The 22,997-nt window shown below is 38.3% G+C and overlaps 1 protein-coding gene across 2 annotated transcripts in view; it reads left to right on the forward strand.

The window, feature by feature from the left end:
* The window catches only part of Serinc (serine incorporator TMS1), a 144,163-nt gene that overhangs the window by 58,177 nt on the left and 62,989 nt on the right, over positions 1-22,997 (forward strand). For both annotated transcript variants that reach the window (XM_090388955.1, XM_090388954.1), the window contains exons 5-6: positions 7,356-7,493; positions 14,815-14,900. In XM_090388955.1, the coding sequence (XP_090245081.1) occupies positions 7,356-7,493; positions 14,815-14,900 (224 nt within the window). The remainder of the gene's footprint in view (positions 1-7,355; positions 7,494-14,814; positions 14,901-22,997) is intronic.

Here is a 22,997-nt window from a genome sequence, read left to right on the forward strand (position 1 = left end):
GCTATATTTTGTAATTCATGCAATATGAGGGTCATTGAAAGGCAACTGCAGAAAACCATTGATCATCTTACAGCTTGGTCTTTGGCTAATGGGTTCAGATTTTCATCACAGAAGACTGTTTGTGTACACTTCTGTCGCAAACGTAATCTTCATCCTGACCCAGAATTAAGGCTTGGGCAAAATAACATCCCAGTTGTAGCAGAATTCAAATTCCTTGGACTTATTTTCGACAAAAAGCTGACATTTTTACAACACATTCATCAGCTGAAGACAAGATGTGTCAAAGGGCTTAACATCCTTCGTGCCCTTTCGTCAACTTCATGGGGTGCAGATCGTTCTACCCTTCTTCGCCTTTACCGAGCACTTGTCCATTCCAAACTCGACTATGGGTCTCAGGTCTATGGTTCTGCTAGAGATAGTGCACTTCGGTGGTTAGATCCAATCCACCATCAAGCCATCCGGACAGCCACTGGAGCATTTCGCACATCTCCTGTCCAAAGCCTTTATGTTGAAGCAAATGAACCATCTCTGTCTCTTCGACATAAGCAGTTGTCCTTACAGTATGCCTTCAAATTAAAATCCCTACACGATCATCCCACGTGGCCATCCGTTTTTGAGCCGTGCTGGGAAAACCTCTACAACACCCATCGGACTGCCAACAGACCTTTTGGTATTCGCATTCAGGGGCTGCTGAATGAGCTAAACTTGACGGTAGACAACGTTGCCCAGTCACCAAGGCAATTCTTTCCACCCTGGCATGCTTATTTTCCAACTTGCGACTTCTCCCTTAAGATCTGGGAGAAGGCTACAACACCGCCATCTGTCTACCAGCAACTCTTTGCATCACATAGACAGCAGTATTCTGACTTTCTGCCAATCTATACAGATGGCTCAAAGTTAGAATGTCATGTGGGATCTGCTGTTGTGTTCCCTCACAAAACATTATCCTATAAGATCCCACAAGAAACTAGCATCTATACTGCTGAGTTGCATGCAATACAATCAGCCCTAGATCACATTAAAAATCACGACTACCAGAGGTATATGATTTATTGCGATTCATCAAGCGCATTGTTGTTGTTGTTATTTGGTTTTTAGGAGCATTAGCAACTAAGGCCATATTGCTCCGGGATATGCGGTGGTCATTTCCTGACCTTTCCGCATCCTCCGTATTTGGTGGTGACGGGCTCGAACCCCGGTCTAATCAAGAAACATGTGCTATGCACTGCTGCTCCTTCCCACCTGGCTACGGAGGCGCCGTATCAAGCGCATTACAGGCTCTGGTATCGGTGAGTTTAACCCTCATCCGATCCTGTCCAGGATCTGGCAGATTCTTTTTTCTCTCATAGAATTGGAATATGATATTCGCTTTTGCTGGATCCCAAGCCACATTGGGATCCGGGGAAATGAATCGGCTGATGCCGCTGCTAAATCAGCCATTTCCCTGGATAATCATTGTCTGTCAGTCCCCTATACAGACTACAGGCAAATAATACGTTTTAAATTACTCTGCCAATGGCAAGATTCTTGGCACGGACAGGCCACAAATAAATTACATCGCATTAAGCCTGTAATTGCGCAATGGCAGTCCAGTCTACGCAGGGTCTGAAGAGAGGAAGTTGTTCTTGCTCGGCTCCGCATAGGTCATAGTCATCTAACCCATTCCTACTTGCTGAGGGCGGATGACCCACCTATGTGCGAGATATGTAATGTTATTTTAACCGTCAGTCACATTTTTGTAGAATGTCCTGTTTTTATTGAAGCACGATGCTTGTGTTTTACTGATTTTAATAATTTGACTGAGCCATTTACACTCAGTCAGATAATGTGACAGAGACAATATGTCTGACGTTTTTAACTTTTTACAATTTATTAATGTTTATACAAAGATCTAAGTTTTATGCTTTTACTTTTATACCTTTTTAAACATAATAATTAATTGTTTGACATGGTAGCCTTTGCTACCAAAATGTTCAATAACATTTTAAATTTGTCTTGGCGCATTATGGCCTTAGCTGCCAATGCGCCATTAAAAACCAAACCAACCAACCACCCAGACATTTTTACTAATATAAGGAATGATGAACATTTTCCCTTTAATAAAATAACCTTCGTTTTGTCTGCTGCTATGGAGAGTTTGCATTAATTTAAGTGCCATTATAGCAAAAGATTGTTAAATGAGTTCTTTATGTGAAAATTTAAGTATGGGAAAAGCAGCAGGTGCAGATAAAATGCTGAAAGCTGGAGGGGAAAATAGTATCGTGGTGAATATTACCCAGAGGTCATTTTCTGAATGACAAGGTCCAGCAGATTGGAGAATGGCATTAATTATATCAGTACAGTCAGTCCTCATGTAGCACGATAGTTGTGTTCCTAGAAACCCTCATGCAATGCAAAATCGTGAAATATAAACGACAGGCCCTATGGGAAAAATAGGGTTAGGTGCTGACCACCCAAGATTGAACACACATTTGTAACCAAAACATTACCAAACACAATAAATTATTGTAATAAAATATGTAAGTATTTTATTACGACTATTACGTAATAAAATATTGCTACTGCTTTTGCTTCTGTCGTAAGCAAACTTGTTTTTTGTTTGATTTTCTATCCAAACAGACGACAGCCATTCCATCTCTTCCAATTCTTTGTCTTAATCTAATGGATTTTAATTACACTTTGAGTTGTTCCTGCTATGAAAGTTGTTTTTATTTTCTCTACATTCTTTGTAATTCTTGCCATTGTCTCATTTAGGCATGTAGCACATGCAATATCACATGGTCTTTCATTTCGCTCAAAGCGTTGTACAATTTCATATTTTTTCTCTATCGACAGAGGTGGACTGGCCATAAGCCTTACCAGGGAAATCCCAGTGGGGCGAAGGCTGGTGTGATTTTAGCCATAAAGCATAGTATGAGGCCACTATAAATTTTCCTGGGTAAGAATTTTTGACCCAGTCCGTCTCTGTTTATCGATATTGCTTTTATTTTTCTCCCTGAATCTGCAGTGTCTTCACCAAGACGCTTCCTTTTCACACCTTTTAAGTATTTTACTCATTTTTAGGAAATAAAGCACAATTACAAAATGAGGAGGCACGCTTGATACACATAAACAAAGCTGTGTGTGTGTGTGTGTGTGTGTGTGTGTGTGTGTGTGTGTGTGTGTGTGTGTAGCAACTGAATAAACAACACCGTAAAGGCAGAGATACACTATTAACACCTCACATTTTACTAAAGCACATTTCTAGGGGTTACTACCCTAAAACAATAAAAACAATTTCCACTTGCATTTCTGCTAGTGGAATCTGTTATAAACTGGTAGTAAACTCGATCTAATTGCATTTGAGATTATACTGATAGCTGGAATTGTGTTGGTTTTTACATTATTATGGTGAAATGTGTTTCCCCTTCACTGATATAAAACATAAATACATTTTCAGAATCTTCTCTTCGTTCCTATCGTGTTGCATTCGGTTGGGGTGATTCTGTGTTCGACTGCCATTTCTTGTAAACACAAAGGCGAATCGTGCATAAGCGAATTTGGTTCATGTTATAGAAGATATCGTTCCCCTATTTATAAATCGTGTATGATCGAATTCGTGTAGTGTAAACACGTGTTATACGAGGACTGACTGTACTTAGAAAGATAAATAGAACTGAATATGGAAATTACATATTGTTTATTGTCTGGTGGCATGGGGGGTCTCTCCCAACTCCGGGTAGGACTATGTAATGTCACTTCCCTGTAAAGGCCAGAATGTGGTGTGTAACTGTCGGGTTGTGCAGTGTGGTATTGTGTTATTGATGAGCAATATGGGGTCCCACTAGGGACCCCACATTGCCCGTCAATAACCCATGCAAATTTATTGAAAAAAACTGGAAATAAAATTTCACAGAAAACATTCCAATAACCCAACCATTTAGAAGCCAGTTTTGATAATGTTTCAAAATTCTTGTGGATATCGTTTTCTAGTCTAGAGGAAGAAAAAATAGTAACTGTAAGAACTGGTTATACAATGCTACACTATTTTTAAAATTAAACAAATTGTGTGAATTATGAGAAGACCAATCACTGATGACCAACCAGACTTTGAAAGAAGTGAGGTAGGGAGGAGTGAAGAGTTTGGATGTCCCTTGGTTAGGCAGCCCACCAAGGCCCAAGGAAAGGATAAAAGATTGCACAGCTAAGGTGCTGCACAAAGATGAGCACCATAATGGCAAGGGTCATCTGAAGGTGACAGTTCCACCTGTCCCACAACAAGGTATACAGGTGGAGTTCTATCCTGAGTGGGTTAGATGATTATATAGTTAGGTCCATGTAGATTGTCAAGTTTTGGTACCGTTCCTCAGATTGAGCTGGAATCAAGTTGGCCTGGATTCTCGGGTTGTTCCTATGTTTGGTGAGCACTTCCTGTGTGAACTGTGAGAGTGTGATGAAACCGTCCTGGTGATTGAGGGAAAAGTGCCCTTGTCCAGATGGAAGCTCTCATGAATGTAATAAGATGCTCTCTAGAGCCTTCTTAGTTTTGGCAGTGGTACAAGGCATGTATTTCTGGGAGTCCACAGGAGGTGTGAGGATCCTCAATGATGCCAAGTTCAGCAAGTTAGCATTTAAGGAGCCATGGCCAGTGAGAATGGAGGTAAAGAGACAAGGGGCAAACTTGGTGGCGGGAGCTTAGGGCTGGTGAAAGTTATTTGGGGAATGAATCTCTTTGTGACAAGACCTTTAGGAGTGGAATCGGAATGCACTTGCCAAATTTGATAAAAGTGATACGAGATGTTTCTTTTTTAAATTTTGGGTCAATTGCTAGGTTTACCAGGACCTACATTGTATTGATTGTAACTTCCTTGCATTCCTGACAAGTTGCCCTGTAAGCCCAGCTACCAGCCCCATAACAAATGATAGGCAAGAAAACCACCTTGTAGAGCAGGGTAAGGGAACAATCAATGGAGTGATCTCGCATGTGATCCTTTCCACCTGGGCAGTGTATTTTGTAATCTTTGTTCCAAGATATTGGAGGTGTGGAGTAAAAGTGAGGTTGCTGTCAATAATAATTCCAAGATATTTTTAAATCAGTGACTAAGTGAATGGTGGTGCCACCAATCTTAATACCAGGGGGATGCATAATGTCAAGTTTTCCCTTTAACAAAATACCTTGGTTTTGTCTGCTGCAGCTATGGAGAGTTTGCATTCCTCAATCCATTTGGAGGGGAGGCCAATAACAGTGTTAGCTCAATATTCAAGGAGGCATCCTGCCCAAATGGTGAGGACAAGATTCAGAAAATACTAAGCACCCTCACCTGCCCAAGATCCATGGTGAGGAATTAGTCCAGAACGACTGTTCAAAGGAGCGGTCCAAGGACTGAACCCTGTGGGCAACCTCTGGTGACAGGGCAAGTAGTCTGGTTGAAGGTTGTGGTGACAGAGATGGACCTGAACAGGAGGCTGTCAAAAGCCCCACAGAAGTCAACCATGATAACAAGGAAGTATTTCTCCTCTGTAGCATTGGCAGCTTGGATGAGATGATGGTGGTACTGTGACTAGCCTTGAAGTCAAATTTGTTGGCGGAGCTGAGGTTTTGAGTTTCATAGCAGGTTGAGAGGGGAAGGAGGAGTACCTCAATGACCTTTCTGATGACAGAAAGCAGGGTGGTTGGGCGTTATGATCTGGGCTGACGGGGTGGGTTCTTTGGGTCCTTCAGTATCAGTTTAACATTTGCATTCTTTCACTTGTCTGGGATTGTGTCTTCTGTAAGGAATCTATTGGACAAGGAGCGCATAGTCTTTGGGTAGATTTCTGCCAGTTTCTTTAGGATCTCTGCCTCAACTAGATTGGGCCTGGGCATCTCCTGTCCTTGTTTTTGCTAAGGTGATGAAGAGCTCTTCTCTAGTAAATGATTGTTCAGTTAGTGGGTTGCAGTAGTTCTGATTATGGGTATGTGTTTCTATTTCATGCACTGCAGTAGGCCTGTGTATCCTCAGGGAAAAGGTTGTCCAAGGTGTTGTTTAGTGTGGCATCCCAGGAGCAAGTCAGAGTGCCTGCAGGAGTGATTGTCGATTGAGCAATTTCTCCTCTGGGGAGCTTGTCGGTTACAACACAGTAGACAAGTCCTCATGGATTACTTTTTCCCATAGTAGAGACAAGGGTGCACCAAGATTCTTCTTAGTCCTAATAAGGTTGGTGTATCTGTTTCTCAGGATCCTCTATACTTCTCTACGGGCATCAATCTCAGTCTGGGGTATAGAGGCCCTGACATGCTGGAAGTCTTTGCAGGAGGAGTGAACCTGGAGATGGTCCAATTCTGAACACCACAGCTATTTCGTGATGGGATTTCCTCTTTTTGATGCCTTGGTCATTTATTTTTACAATTTTCATGGGCCATTTAATAAAAGAATGTAAGTTACTGACAAAGTTTAAGTGAAAGTTATGAAAATGGGATCATTATTATTATTATATATACAAATGATATTGTATTCTTAAATAGTAGTGTGCAGGCTCTTAAAGAATCTTTGAATAAATTAGATAAAGGTTTTAAAAAAAAATTGAAAATTAGTTATTACCACAAAAAACGAATTTATAAAAATTGGGAGAGATGAGGAAAATTGAGTGTACATTAAATAAACAAAAATTGGAAACAGATTTGTAATTTTTTGTACGTGGTAACAGTTTGTAAGTAGGTTTAGACAGAAATAAATAATAAAAAATTATAATCATAGGAAATAAGAATATTAAGAAAAATAAATGGAACAAACAGATTGTGCAATAGAAAGTCCATATTACAAATGAGGAAATATGAAAAAAATCATGGTAACAAATATCCAATCAAAGGTAAGTGAAGCAGACTTGAGATGTTATTGCATGTAGGAAAGGGTGAGGGAGGACATTAGCTAAACAGATATTTTAACCACAAATTAATGGTAATAGGCCCTAAGGCAGACCAAGAGGAAGGTGGACTGATTGTGTAAGAAGAAAGAGGGTTCACTCTGTCTTTGACTAAAGATGTGGGACTGCAATAGTACATGTTTCAGTTGACTATAGTTCAGGTGCATGTGATTGCTAATAACTTTTTATAAAAATTATTTGGTTGTAAACTGCTCTGAGATATGGTTGTGCTGGAGTATAAATAGAACAATTTAACAGGAAATAGGCCATTTTGGAAGAAATGGGGAATGGAGGGTGGAGGGCTGATAATCCAAAAAGAATGATTAGTGCTTCCATTAACCTACTCATTAGTTTTTACTGTCTATTGCCATTTTGTTATAAAATTTTTTTAAAGGATAAAATAATTAAAAAACTCATTAAAAAAATTCAGAATGAGATCGAAATTTTGATGTAAATATTATGCTTTTTTATAGTTTGGATGTCTTTTGGAATGATTGGGGGATTTCTCTTTATTGTGATTCAGCTGATACTGATCATAGATTTTGCTCACAGTTGGGCAGAAAACTGGGTTGGAAAATTTGAAGAAACTGAATCTAAAGGATGGTACGGAGGTAAGTTAATATGGATAGTTTGACTTGTTAATTATGATGCCGTGCTCTTCTGACTTATGAGCACCATGCATTTCTCAGAAGTGATTCTCAAATAAAAAGTTTGTAAATTAAGTGATATTCCCATACATATGATATAATGGTAGAATGCATGCCAAAAATTTTTTCTTTAATAGATATATTATGCCTTATTGTATACACTACCCTCCAAAAAAAGTATCCAGACATGATTTCACATTACTGTCACTGCCACTCACTTCAGTAGTACGTTAGTACTACTGAAGTGAGTGGCAAATGTGCCAAATTATCCCTTTGGATAATTTGGCACATTCTACCCTCCTCGGTATGCTTTCCAACAATGAATGATGGGTTGCAGCAGGTGTAGTCGTCCATTCTTCCTTCAGAACAATGAACACTTGAGCTATTGATGTGGGATGTGTTGGTCTGGTGCCCTCACTTGATGTTCCATTTCATTCCATAGGTACTCAGTAAGGTTCAAACTGGAACTCTTCACCAACCATTCTGACTTTTGTACATACATTCATGTCTGTGATTTGTGCTGATTCCTTGCTTACATGCAATTGTTCCACACAAAAGAGACAAAGAACAAAAAATAATACAAACTACTTGTACAACAGTACACATGCATATAAGAAGGTACTGATGATGCCATATGAAAGTTGATTGTCATTTCAGGGCTGACAAATGTTTAATCTATAGGAATTGTAGCTGTTAAATGTTTACAACTGCTGTCTGAATTCTGATTCACAGTGGCAATAAACTAAATAAATTACCAATTAAATGTTAAAATGAAAAACTTGGGTGTTACAAATGTTAAATTTATACACCGATGAGCCAAAGCATTATGACCACCTACCTAATATGATGTTGGTCAGCCGACACATTGAGTACTGTATACGGATCTAGAGGCCTCATTTTAGGAAGGATAGCTGCTGGAGCGAGTGCAGAGAAGGGCAACAAGATTGGTGAATGGAACAAAGGGTTGCTCTTACAAAGAAAGGCTTCAGTTTTGCAAATTACAGTGTCTGGAGACTAGGCACCTACGAGGTGATCTGATTGAGGTGTATAAAGCCTTGAATGGTTTGAGCATGCTCAGTGCTGATTGGATCTTTCCTCTTACTCAGAATAATCGCCTGAGAGGGCATAAATTTAAATTGAGGAAAGACAATTGTAGGATAGATGTGCGGAAGTTTGCCTTTAGCCAGCATGTGGTTAATTCCTGGAACAAACTTCCATCTGTCTTTGTAGAAGTTGATAGCTTAAATAGATTTGAGGCAGAACTAGACAAATATTTGGAGCGAGTGGATGGGTGAAGTTAGAATTTTTTTTTTTTGGCTGATGCTGTAAGCTTGCTTTCTTGCATCATGTGCTTTCTTGTATCATGGTTTGAGCATGCTCAATGCCGATGGGATTCTTTCTCTTGCTCAGAATAATCACCTGAGAGGGCATAAATTCAGATTGAGGAAAGACAGATGTAGGATAGATGTGCAGAAATTTGCGTTTAGCCAGCAGGTAGTTGGTTGGTGGAACAGACTTCCATCCCTTGTTGTGGAAGTTGATAGCCTAAATAAAATTTAAGGCTCAGCTGGACAGGTATTTCGAACAAACGGAGGGGTGAAATGGAAATGTGTTTTTTTTTTTTTTTTTTTTTCCGGCTGATGCTGCATAAGCTTGCTTTTTTGCATCATATGCCTCTACTAATGCTAATTTGCCTTTACTAATGCTAATGGTCCTCCACGTGCAGCCAAAACAGCTCGTACCCAGTGAGGCATGGATGCTACAAGATTTCTAAATGTGTCTTGTGGTATCTAGTACCAACACTTTAACCAGCAAATTCTTTAATTCCTGTAAGGTACATGATTGAGCTGCCACAGATCGGAGTTGCTGTTCCAACACAAACCACAGATGCTCAATGTGATTGATGTCTGGGGAATTTGGAGGCCAGGGCAATACCTGTAAGTCTTTCTCATGTTCCGCGAACCAGTCTCGAACAATCCGGGCAGTGTGGCATGGCGCATTATCCTGCTGAAAGATGGCACCGCCAGTGGGGAAGACCGTTGCCATGAAAGGGTGTACCTGGTCAGCAATGATGTTTAGGTAGGTGGTAGACATCAGAGTGCCCGGCACATGGATGACTGGATCCAGGGTATCCCGGCAGAACATTACCCAAAGCATGACACTTGTTTTCATCCCAATGTGCATTCAGGCACCATCACTTCCCAAAGTAAACGACACACACGTACCCGGCCATGCATATGGTGCAACAGGAAACTTGATTCATTGGACCAGACGACCTTCTTCCAATCATTCAAGGTCCAGTTTCAACACTTGCCCATTGTAGGCGCTGTCGCCAATGAACCGTGGTTAGCTTGAGCAGCCCCATTTTCAGCACGGTTCAATGTACTGTATGTTGTGACACATTACTCCCATCACCAACATTCCAATTATTGGCGAGTTGCACCACAGTCGCCCTTTTGTTGCCACATACCATCCGGGAGAGCCTTCACTCACCTCGAGCATTGATGACTGTGGTCATCCAACACCTCTCCGGCAGTTCGTGGATTTTCCCTCCTCAGACCACTTTCGGTAGGTACTAACCATGGCTGACCGTGAGCATCCCACCAGCCATGCCATTTCGTATATGCTCTGACCCAGTTGTCTGATCATTATAATTTGGCCTTTGTCAGACTCTCTTAAGTCTGTTGCCTTTTCCATCTGAAAAACACGAGTAAAACACTGATTAATGGAGCTCAGTATCAGGTGTTTTTTTATACCGTGTCCTGACCCGCGCACTCGCCTTAGTTCACCTGCAGTTTCTTCGATTTGCATAACGACTCGATGATCATAATTTTTTGACTCATTGGTGTACTACTATAGCTTGGCATCGTATCAGAGACCCATTAACAGAGAGGTGGGTCGAGGATATAGTTAAAAATAGTAATGCACAGCACTATCATTAAATGATAATGTAGTTATGCAATATTTGTGTGTTTGTAACAGTTGCCTAACATAAAGGAGTGATTGTAAATTCACTGACCTTTTGTGATGTACATTTCAGTATAATGTGCTTAGCTTATAATGCAGGTATTATTCCTGTCCCTCATCGTTTTTAGGTTTCACTTTATAAATAATCTATAAATGGCTTGAGTGTTGCATCATTTATAAACGATGGAACCATTATTTCTCCCTTGCCCTTGTATCTTGTGGAAAGGGCATTTTTTTTTTTTTTTTTTTTTATGTGAGATGAACTGTTTTTCATAACTCTTTATTAACTTATTGACAACATAGTACACTTCAAACCTGGCTGTCCACAACCTCAGAAATTTTAAAAATTTTTAATCAAATTCTAGGTGAGTATTGTCAAATCATTTTTTATGAATTAGATGCTGGATTGTTATTCCGATTAGTGCTATTTTCTGCCAGATTATTATTATTATTATTTTTTTTTTTTTCATTGTGATGGCAGACATAAGCACAAAATTTTTTTTTAGTCCACACTGTTTTTTTCCTTTTTTGTGTACTATTTCTTAAAGGAACCTGGAAATTATTTCTCCTGCCTGCTGTAGATCATGAGGGGTGGAGGGAGATCTAGTATGTGTTGTATAGGAATACAAGTCTATCGCCAAGAAGAAAAGTGTAGAATTTATGCTTGTTTCCCTCTCTCAATAACACACTTTTCAATCAGTGATTTTTGTGTATATGTTGCTGCCTCTGTAGAATTTTGTGTTTTTGACTAATACTTATTATTCCAGGCATATTTTGGAATTTCTCATAATTTTTTTCATAAATTTACTATATTGGTTTACCAACAATGGTAAAATATTTCATAAAATTGCCATTGTTGTTGTAAACTAACAGTGATTTTATCATTTTTTATGGCCATTAAACATTCAGTAAGTGCTGAAAGTGAACATATGAAAAGAACAAAAAAAGTAATGACATTGGAATAGAAGATGGCCATTGTAGCCAGGTAGTCAAACTCAAGGGTATGGTAGTACACACACACACATTTCAGTTGACTGTGGTTTAGATTCATATGACTGCTAAATAAGGTGATTCTTCTGTTCTCTCTACCTTGTGAATCACTCTGACCACATGTGGCCAGCTCAGATTATAAAAAGAAAAGTTATTTTACTTATAAAAGGACTTGATGGACTTCATTATTTTTATGTTTCATATATCAGAAATGAAATTTGCTATGTTTTTAATTTTTTTATTGGCATTTGTTTCCCTTGACCCTCTTTTTTTTAAAAATTTTTATTTTTTTTTTTTGAGATCATAGCCTTGCTAAATGTTAATATTTCTCAGGAAATGCATAGAAGAATTTGGCATAACTACTGGAGCTGTACTGCTGATATATGATAGTCAGAAAGCTGGCGCTAAAAAATACTGTAGTCAGGCATAGAGGAGAGAGTTTTGAATATGAAGTAGTAACTATCAAATATATCTTCTTCTTCCAGTCACATAGTTCCCTGAGGAGCTGTTGTGGCCACCACCAAATTCCTCCAACTGCATTGATTATGTGCTATATGAGCGGCATTGCAAAATGTCACACCCAAAAGTTCACTGATCTCATCCTTCTACCTTCTGCCATCAAATATATAACAGCTGCTAATAGACTAGTAAAGGTTACACAGTTATATTTCAATGCCCGCCTTGAAATAATTAGAAAATTGCATGCATTTATGTGTTCACTTTCTGTCTTTGGAACATTTTACTACTTTTCTAGTAGTAAAGTTTGAAAGCAGCTGTTAAGCATTAATGGGGTTAGTTGTTTTGTTGTTTTGATTTTTAGGAGCATTAGCAACTAAGGCCATATTGCTCTGGGGATATGCGATCGTCATTCCCTGACCTTTCAGCATCCTCCGTATTTTTTGGGGCACAGGCTCGAACCCCGGTCTAATCAAGAAGCGTGTGTTACACACTGCTGCTCCTGCCTACTTGGCTACGGAGGTGCCATGGGGTTAGTGGTAGATAATCTGTTTTGTGTGTTTAATTGTAAGTTTTTTCTCCAGATTTTGCTCAATTGCTCATTTTGTTGTATAAAGTGGATGGGTAAATTAGGTGGGTAGTAGTAAATAGCTGTCACAATAGAACCCTGAGTTTTAGTAAAATAGCAGACATCCTTTTTTGGTGATACTATTTGTATAAAGCAATGTTAGTAATTTAGATCGACTTATGGATAATAGTGTCATCTCTAATGTGAGCACTAGCCCAACCCTTGTTGTCTGAATGTTAGCCTCTGTCACTGGAGGGGCCAAAGAATATTACCCAGACAAAAATTGATTGTGTACAGTCTTCAGGTTATTAAGTACTTGTGTTGACATATAATCTCCACAACTTTTACTGTTTTGCTTTGTAAGTTAAATGTAACTCAGTGTTTGGCATTTAAGGTACATAACTTTTGTTGTGTGTTTAATTGGAAGTTTTGCTCCCATACACCACTTGGCTGCTTACTTAGACTCGATAAATTATTTTCAGCCCACAATGATTCACAGTGGTGCCCTGATTTTAGACAATTAACAGATTCAGTATGGTTAGGAAATGATGATGTATGGTTGCTATTCAATTAAGATAAAACTATAAACTATGTGAATATATAAAAATAAATATACATATAAAGACACTTTATACCACGTGGATTGGGAGGAAAAAAATTTTTATTGATACTTATCATTTATGAGCACATTATTGATACTAAAGGATTCTTTCTGAATCCTGTCATCAGACTTCATTGGAACTCATTAAGAAAGCCTCACTCACAGGATACTATTGCTAAATGTTATAAAATGATTTTAAATGATACAAGTATTAATAAAAACCTATTTTGCCTTTCCAATCCATTTGGTATAAAAGTGTCTTTATATATATTTGTGTCATTTATCTTAATAGTTCCTTTTTTTTTTTTTTTTTTTTTTTTTGACGATTCCATTTATATGAAATATTATTAACAGTTATACACAAGCATAATCCCAATCCGTGATGGTAGATGTTGGCACTGAAGCATCTCTGAGACAGAAATTGAATGTGGAAATATGCATATATTTTTGAAACTATTGCAAATAGATTAAATTCTCCACCGAACTGGATGCAATGAATGTATTGTATTGATGGATAAATAGGCTGAAGTATTGAAGGAGAAAAAATATAACAGTTGTGAAATTGTAAGTCACAGAGGAGCGCTATGAAATATTACTGTGTATTATATTTACACTTAGTGGGAAAAAACATGTAAGCAAATTTAATTACATCCTTTGTTTTTTTTCTCTGCCTTATTTTTATGAACACTTTTATAATTCATACTTGGTTACACTGTGCCATTTATTGTTAGAAAAGCCGAAAAATCCAAAACCGGTAACCTTGGAATACTAGTAACTTTTTATCTTAAAACTTATCTTGTTTTCAGATAAAATGTGATGGAATTTTAATGCTCTCTTATAGGTAAGTAATCTTTGTTTACTATTATTTTTTTAAAGTCTGCTTATAAGCTCCACATTTCCTGCAAATATAATCTGATGATTTTGCAACATTACATCTTCCTTGTCTCTAATATATATTAAATATTGGCTTTTACTCTCCACATCATTCTGATGTCAGTATATTTATATAGCAGAATGTCAGTGTTACAGTTGTGCTTCCACAACCAAGCAATATCTTGGATAACTTTAGTTGGAATAGCTATCTTATAGTTTGCCTCTGGAAGCAATAAAGTCATATTGTCTAGTTAAAACATTATGACCACCTCCAGTCAATAAAGTATAATTAAAACATTATGACCACCTCCAGTCAATAAAGTATAGTTAAAACATTATGACCACCTCCAGTCAGTAAAGTCTAGTTAAAATATTATGACCACTACCATGTTTTTGAAATTGGCCATTCATCCCTGCCTGGTGGTGCACGTGTTGCAGTGAGAACCAATAATGAAATACTGCAGATTCGTGGTATGAAATCCATATGATCAACATGGTCAAGGAACATGTCAAATGCACTGACTGCTTCATTTGCAGTATTCATGTCATGCCATTTTTTTTTTAAATCACATGTAGATAAATTCTCTATTCTTTTCTATTTTAGTTAAAAAAAAAAAAAAAAAAAAATATATATATATTATTTAATCTCAAAGTATTGATTTCAAGGTGCATTGCTTTCTTCTAAACTGTGCTTTTTTAAAATTGCATGTTGTGTTTGGAAGAATATAACGTAGAATTTTGATCATATAAATGCTTAGAAAAATTGTTCTGATGTGTATTTTTACAATTAATAATTAAGTGATTCTACAAATACAGAATTTTTATTTCAGCCCTGGTGTTCTTTACATTTCTTAACTATGCCTTGGCCATTACTGCAGTTGTTTTGTTTTATATTTACTATGGAAATGCTGGTGGTGTAAGTAATAGTTATTTTACATACTAGTATAAAAGTTATCTAGTGTAGATAATATATTCATCTTTAGTTATGATATATTTCTGGTTACTCAAGTTGAATGATTCCATTTTGAAATATTTGTTACTTGCATGAATCTAAGTCAATCATTAATCATGCCAAAAAACATTTAAAATACTGGGTCCTGCACCATTTTAAGTCAGCTTATTTTGTAAAATGCTCTTATCCAGTATGGAATAGTTAGCATTAGTAGAGGCAAAAAAAACCCTTCCCATTTCACCTATCCATTCACTGCAAATGTTTCTCTAGTTCAGCCTTGAATTTATTTAAGCTATCAACTTCCACAATGATAGATGGAAGTTTGTTCCAGAAATCAACCACCTGCTGGCTAAAGGCAAATTTCCACACTCTATTCTACAACTCTTTCCTCAATTTGAATTTATGGTGATTAATCTTGGCAAGAGGAAGAATCCTGCCAGCATTGAGCTTGCTCAAATCATTCAAGGCCGTATACACCTCAGTCAGATCACCTCACAGGTGCCTAGTCTCCAGACAATGCAGTTTCCAGAACTTAAGCCTCTCTTTGTAATAGCAACCCTTTCTTCCATTCACCAATTTCATTGCTCGTTCCAGCAGCTCTACATCCTTCCTAAAATGAAGCCTCCAGACCTGTATACAGTACTTAAGGTTTGCCTTATAAAAGGGGATAATCACCTCCTTATCCCCGCTAGAAAAATTCCTGTATATCATTGACAAGACACCATGAGCAACTCTTGCAGACTGTCTGCACTGCTCAGAAAACTTCATATCTGACTGCACAAAATTACCCCAAGGTCTTTTTCGTTCTCCCACTACCTAATATCACACAGTTGATATGTTACTCTGGGGTTACTGCTGCCCGTATGCAGTACTTTACATTTGTCAGTGTTAAATTTCAGTTGCCACCTCTCACCCATCTGCTGAACGTTTCTAGATCCTGTTGCAATAGTGTAGTGTCATTAGTATCATTGCCAACCTTCATATCATATGCAAAATTGGACATTAAGCCTGATATACCATCATCAATATCATTAATAAATACAGAAAACAGCAATGGGCCCAACACCGAATCCTGGGGGACTCCACCAATAACATTAGTTCACAAAGAGCAGTGTCCAATGATTACCACTCTCTATCTTCTGCCACTCAACCATCCTTTTATCCATTGTAGCAACTTGCCCTTAATGCCATACTGCTCCAATTTGTGCAGTAATCTTCCATGTGCAACAGTATCAAAAGCTTTCCTGAAACCCAAGTATATGATATCAAAATTATTTTTTGCATCCAGTTCCTTTGTGACCACATCATAGTATCCATCCGAATTGGTCAGACAAGACTTCCCCTTAAGAAACCCATGCCATGTCTGAATTATTACTGCATCTAGATGATCCTGCAGTGCCTCCATTAATTTTCTTAGAACACAAGTTAAACTAACAGGTCTGTAATTACTCCTGTTACCCTTTGATCCCCCACTCCCCCTTTGTGAATTGGGGACACATATCTCCAGTCCATGGGGACCTGGAGTCCCCTGAATCTAAGGAAGCTCTCATAATTATGGCTAAGGATTTGATTACTTCCTTTGCTGCCTCCTTTAATATAACTGGATATATCACATCCACCCCAGGCACCTTCCTTCAACTTTCTGCTGTTTAACTTCAACAATTTGTCCTCCACTTTACTTTCAGTTACTACAAAATCATTTAGCTCCCTGCTAGAATTTGATAAACTTCTGGCATTCCCTTCCCTGAATAATTCATGTGTGAATATAGAAACAAAATCCTCCTTCAGTTTGTCAGCTACCTGAGCAGCATCATCAGTAGTTGAACTACATTGTAGATAATGTTGAGATGAACAATATTTCATAACACTGTGGCTTGTTTTTTTGGTAACCTTACATAAAATTAAAAGTTTACAATAGATTTGTGAATACTTATATGATGTTAATACAGTACTACATAAAGACAATGCAGATAGGAAATGGTCACTGGTTTCTGCAGTCCTATGAGCAAAGAAAATAGATCCTTGGCCTTGATTTCTGATTGGTCTGGTGAATGTGAGTTAGTATTAGTAGTGACACATGATGCAAGAAAGCAAGTTTATAAAGCTTCAGCCAAAAAAAAACCCACCTTTCCTTATCATCCCTTCCCATAATTTGTCTAGTTCTTCCTTGAATTTATTCAAACTATCCACACCCACAACAACAGATGGAACTTTGCTCCATCATTTGACAACCCACTGGCTGAAGGAAAACTTCTATACATCTATCCTGAACAGTCCTTTGGCAATTTGAATTTGTGCCCCCTCACATGTGCAGTCTGAGCAAGAGGAAGAATGTCATCAGCATTGAACTTCCTCAATCCATTCAAAACTTTAGAACCTCAGTCAGATTATTTTACAAGTGCCTAGTCTCCAGACACTGCAGTTTGCAGAACTGAAGCCTCTTTTGTTAAGACCACCCTTTTGTTTCCCCCTTTATTAAACTTGTTGTCCTTCTCTGCAGCCATTTCAGCAAATCTACATCCATTCTAAAATGAGGTCTCCAGACCTGTATGCAATACTCAAGTTGTGGCCTAACCGTTGCCTTGTACAACGGGATAATCACCTCCTTATCCCTATCAAAGTTCCAGTGTATCATTGAAAAAATCCCATGAAGTTGTTTGCTGTATGTAGGAGTGGCATGTGATGCAAGAAAGCAAGTGTATGAGCTTATGCAGCATTAGCAAAAAAAAAAATAAATAAAATAAATCACACCATTCCCTCCAAATGCCTGTCCAGTTACTCCTTAAATTTATTCAACCTATCGACTTCCACAATGACAGATGGAAGTTTGTTCCAGCAATTAACCACCCGCTCGCTAAAGGCAAATTTCTGCACATCTATTCTACCTCTGTCTTTTCTTAATTTGAATTTATGCCCCCTTAGGTTTGATGTAAGCTGAACAAGTGGAAGGATCCCATCAGAATTCAGCGTGCTCAATCCATTCAAGGCCTTTTACACCTCAATCAGATCACCGCACAGGTGCCTAGTCTCCAGCCACTGCAATTTGCAGAATTTAAGCCTCTCTTGGTAAGAGGATCCCTTCATTCCCCTCACCAATCTTGTTGCCCTTCTCTGTACACACTCAAGTAAATCTACATCCTTCCTAAAATGAGGCCTCCATACCTGTATGCAGTACTCAAGTCATGGCCTGACCATTGCCTTATACAGAGGGACAATCACCTCCTTTTCCCTGCTAGCAAAATTCCTATATATCATTGACAAAACCCCATGACCTGCCCTGGCAGCCTGTCTGCATTGCTCAGAAAACTTCATATCTGACTGCACAATTACTCCCAGGTATTTTTCATTTTCTACAACCTTAAGGGTAGTACCACACAGTTGGTACATTTTTCTGGGGTTACTTCTACCCATATGCAGTACTTTGCATTTGTCAAGGTTAAACTTCAGTTGCCACTTCTTAGCCCATCTGCCCAAATTATCTAGATCCTGTTACAGTAGCACACTGCCATTACTGTCATTAACAACCCTGCCAACCTTTGTATCATCTGCAAACTTCGACACTAAGCCTGATATACCTTCATCAATATCATTGATACTGATGATGGTACAAAACAACAGAGGATCCAACACTGAACCCTGTGCAACTCCACTAATAAAATTAGTCCACGAAGAGCAGCACCCATTAATTACCACCCTCTGTCTTCTCCCACTCAACCATCCTTTTATCCATTGTAGCAACTTACCCTTAATACGATTCTGTTCCAATTTGTACAATAGTCTTCCATGTGCAACAGTGTCAAAAGCTTTCCTGAAATCCAAATATATGATATCAAAATTATTTTTTGCATCCAGTTCCTTTGTAACCACATCATAATATCCTATCAAATTTGACAGACAAGACTTTCCCTTAACAAACCCATGGTGTGTCTGAAATATTGCTGCAGTCTTGTCTAGATGATCCTGCAATGCATCTTTAACCAGTGACTCCATTATTTTACCCAGAACAGAAGTTAAACTAACTGGTCTGTAATTACTCATGTCACCCTTCGATCCTCCTTTGTGAATTTTGGATAAATTTGCACATCTCCAATCCATGGGGACCTCCCCTGAGTCCAAGGATGCTCGCATAATTATGGCTAAGGGTTTGCTTAGTTGCTTTGCTGCCTCCTTTAATATAACTGAATAGATCTTATCCACCCCAGGTGCCTTTCTTATGTTTAACTTCAACAATTTCTCCTCCACTTTGCTCTCAGTTCTTACAAAATCATTAAGCACCCAGCTACAATTTGATAACCTTCTGCCATTTTCGAACCTTAATAACTCCTCATGTGTGAATGTAGATGCAAAATACTCTTTTTTTTTTTTTTTTGCTATCTGAGTAGGATCATTAACAGTCGAACCATCGATGTCAAGTGGACCAATCAGATTCATCCCCTTCCTTTTAGAGTTTATATAAGTAAAGAAATCCTTGCTGTTTTTCTTAGCATCTTTTGCCAAAGATTTCTTGTAATCTGCCTTCGCCTGCCTAACCTCCTTTGTGACCTTATTACAGACTAGCTTATATCTGCCATAGGCTTCTGAGTCACTTGATAATTTATATGCATCCCATGCATTTTTCTTCTCTGTCACGAGTCTCATTAGTTCATTTGATAACCATTTAGGCCTAAACCTTGAACAATATTTCTTAATAGGTATGAAACTTTTAGTAGCATCCACGATTAATTCCTTGAATGCTTCCCACTTAGAATTTACTGTTGGTAACATCGTCAGTTGAGACCACTGTACTCACCTTTACAGAAGCAAAAACCCTTTCCTTTACCCCCGATGATAATTATATCTTTAAGTAAATCCCACATCAGTACACTGTGATCACTGCCACCTAGTGGTTCCTTTATCTGCATATTCTTAATACACGAATGATCACTGATGATAACCAGATCAAGAGTATTACCCTCTCTAGTTGTCTCTTGAATATGCTGCTGCAGAAAACAATCATCCAATAAATCCACACAAGTCTTACTAATGTGTGTGACCAACCCACAAGTTCCATTCAATATCTAGGAAGTTAAAATCCCCCATTATAAGACATTCTGTTTTACTAGCCCACTCTATTTCTCTGTACAATTGTTCATGTTACTCATTCGAGTCATTAGGCCTATAACACACTCCTACTCTTATTTTTGCTTTCGCAGTGCTTATGTCACACCAAGCTGACTCAACAGTGCACTGTTCATATATATCAACTGGATGCACTTCTTTTGATTTTATGTTTTTCTTAATTAACAGAATAAGACCTCCTCCCTTCCTATTCTTTCTGTATACATTGTACTCCCCAAATTCCAGTTCTGCATTCCTTATATCTGTGTGACACCACGTCTCTGCTATCCAAACAATATCCGCCTTTGATGTCTTGACCAACACTTCAAATTCTTGAAATTTATTTACTATACTTCTAGCATTGGTATATATGCAAGTATACATGTACCTATCCTTATTATTAGTTACCCTAACACATCCCATATACCCACCTGTTTTACGATGACTGTCATTAGTCCCTGAAACAGGTGGGTATCTGGATGCATCCTTGTAAAATTTTCTTCACTGCTTGCCACACTGAACATTTAGGTGGTGTGGTTAGAGGAGAAAGACCTTGTGTTTGCAAGGATGCATCCAGAGAGTGACTGGATGTATTTTTGCCCTTTCCATGCCCTCTTCACCACTAGTTGCACTAAGCATCCAAGTGGAAGGATGGATAGGGAAGGGGCTTGCCTAGTATTTTGTAACTGGTGTTGGGAAGGGCTATCTGGCTTATTACATGGAGAAAAGCATCTATTTGTGTGATTGATAACCTGTTTCTTATTGAATAGAGTAAGCAGTTCTAGGTTGGAAATTCTTGTTGAAATACTTTTGAATGTGACAGGGTTCCATAAAGTCTCTCCTCTTGTAATATGATATTCTGGACTTTGAGATTAGTTATATTAAAGCTATGGTCTTCCCTAATTGTGTGGTGTGGTTGGTTATTACCTCTTTTAGTGTGCTTTATATGTGCCTCAATCTTATTTTTAACTTGAGCAAGGTCAATCATACATAATACATCCCACAGGTACAATCTGTGTAAACATCTTTCATTTTTTTTTTTGGGGTGGGGAAGGTGGGGTATAAGAACTTTTTGAAGTTGAAGATTTTTGTTACCTGAGAAGTGTTCATTCACATCGTATATTTTTACTAATATGCTAATAATTAAAGCTGAACTCTGGCAGGTCTGAGGAAACTTCATCCTGTAGATAAAAGTTGTTGATGGTATCTATGATGCATGTTATTATTAATTCAGTAAATTTCATGGGGATATTGATTAAATATTAGGATAATTTTTATAAATTTCATTTTAAACTGATGTAAGATGTTTGGGGGTTCTAAGTTCTTTGTTCACAGAACTGTATAACTGATGAGTGTTCTTGTTTTGTCCTTATGTAGGACTTTGTAGGTCTTTTATGTATAAGATGGTATAAGTTTTTGCCTGTCAATTGTAATGTATTCATTTTGTGTAAAGTCACTAATGAAGGAACCCAAATTTTCAGAAACATTTGGTTTGTAATTATATGAATACACTGCTCAAAACAATTAAAGATCACAGCATGCACAAATGACATTTATGTAAATGTAATGAAATAAGTACCTCATGATGTAGTTGAAGCTAAGTATTCTGATCAGTGTTGTTGAAAATGGTCAAACAAACATATGGTCTCCAGCAGATATATGAGAGGGGGTTCAAAAAATTGTATTCTCAGAAGTATTTGTGATAGAAGGTTGAAACAAACACCATGTATTACACTTTTTCATCATAGTCACTGAACAAAATGGCACTTTTTTTGTTTGCCACCTCTCAATACATTTCATCAGGCCAGCTTTGTAGAAGTCCTCTGATTGTCCTTCAAACCACAACCCAAGCAGAAATCACCTCGTCATCAGTAGCAAAGTGTTTTCCATGAAGAAAAGACTTTGGGGCAGGAAGAAATCCAAGTGTGCAAGGTCGGGGGGAGTAAGCAGAATGTGGCAATATTTAAAACTCACAGTTGTGGGTACACCTCACTGCAGCATGTGAGGAATGCACAGAGGCATTACCATGGAACAGGCACACACCTTTTGACAGCTTTCCCTATCCCTTTTCTTTTATGGCAGCGTGTAGCTTTATGAGGAGGTCGAAATGATATTTTGCCATCAAGCACAGCCCTTTTGAAGGTAATCGGTTGGTATTGCACCAAACTGTTCCCAAAAACACTGACAGCACCTTGCCAGCACTTGGTTGCACCTTTGCTTTTGGGGGGAAGGGGTGATTCTACATGCTTCCATTGTTTTGACATTTGTTTAGTTTAGGGATCATGGTGATGAATCCAAGTTTCATCCATGGTGATTAGCTGTGAAAAAACTCTTGCTTTTCCTAACACATCAACAACACTTCATGTGCACATTGTGCTCTTTCCTTCTTCTGGTAAGGGGTCAGTAGTCTTGTCAACCCATCTAGCAGACACTTTACTCATCAGCAGTTGCTGGTTGTCCTGAGATTTCTTTATCATGCACTGAGGTTAGCATTAGCAGAGGCATTTGATGCAAGAAAGCAAGCTTATGCAGCATCAGCTAAAAAAAAAAAAAAAACCCACTTCCACTTCACCCCTCTGTTCGTTCAAAATACCTGTCCAGCTGAGCCTTAAACTTATTTAGGCTATCAACCTCCACCACAAGGGATGGAAGTCTGTTCCACCAACCAACCACCTGCTGGCTAAAGGCAAATTTCCGCACGTCTATCCTACATCTGTCTTTCCTCAATTTGAATTTATGCCCTCTCAGGTGATTTTTCTGAGCTAGAGGAAGAATCCCATCAGCATTGAGCATGCTTAAACCATTCAAGGCTTTATACACCTCTATCAGATCACCTCGCTGGTGCCTAGTCTCCAGACACTGTAATTTGCAAAACTTAAGCCTTTCTTCGTAAGAGCACCCCTTTGTTCCATTCACTAATCTTGTTGCCCTTCTTTGTACTCGTTCCAGCAGCTCTACATCCTT

This window comes from Mastigoproctus giganteus, chromosome 14 (genome assembly GCF_048544385.1).
Source record: "Mastigoproctus giganteus isolate SK-2022 chromosome 14, ASM4854438v1, whole genome shotgun sequence".
Taxonomy (NCBI): domain Eukaryota; kingdom Metazoa; phylum Arthropoda; class Arachnida; order Uropygi; family Thelyphonidae; genus Mastigoproctus; species Mastigoproctus giganteus.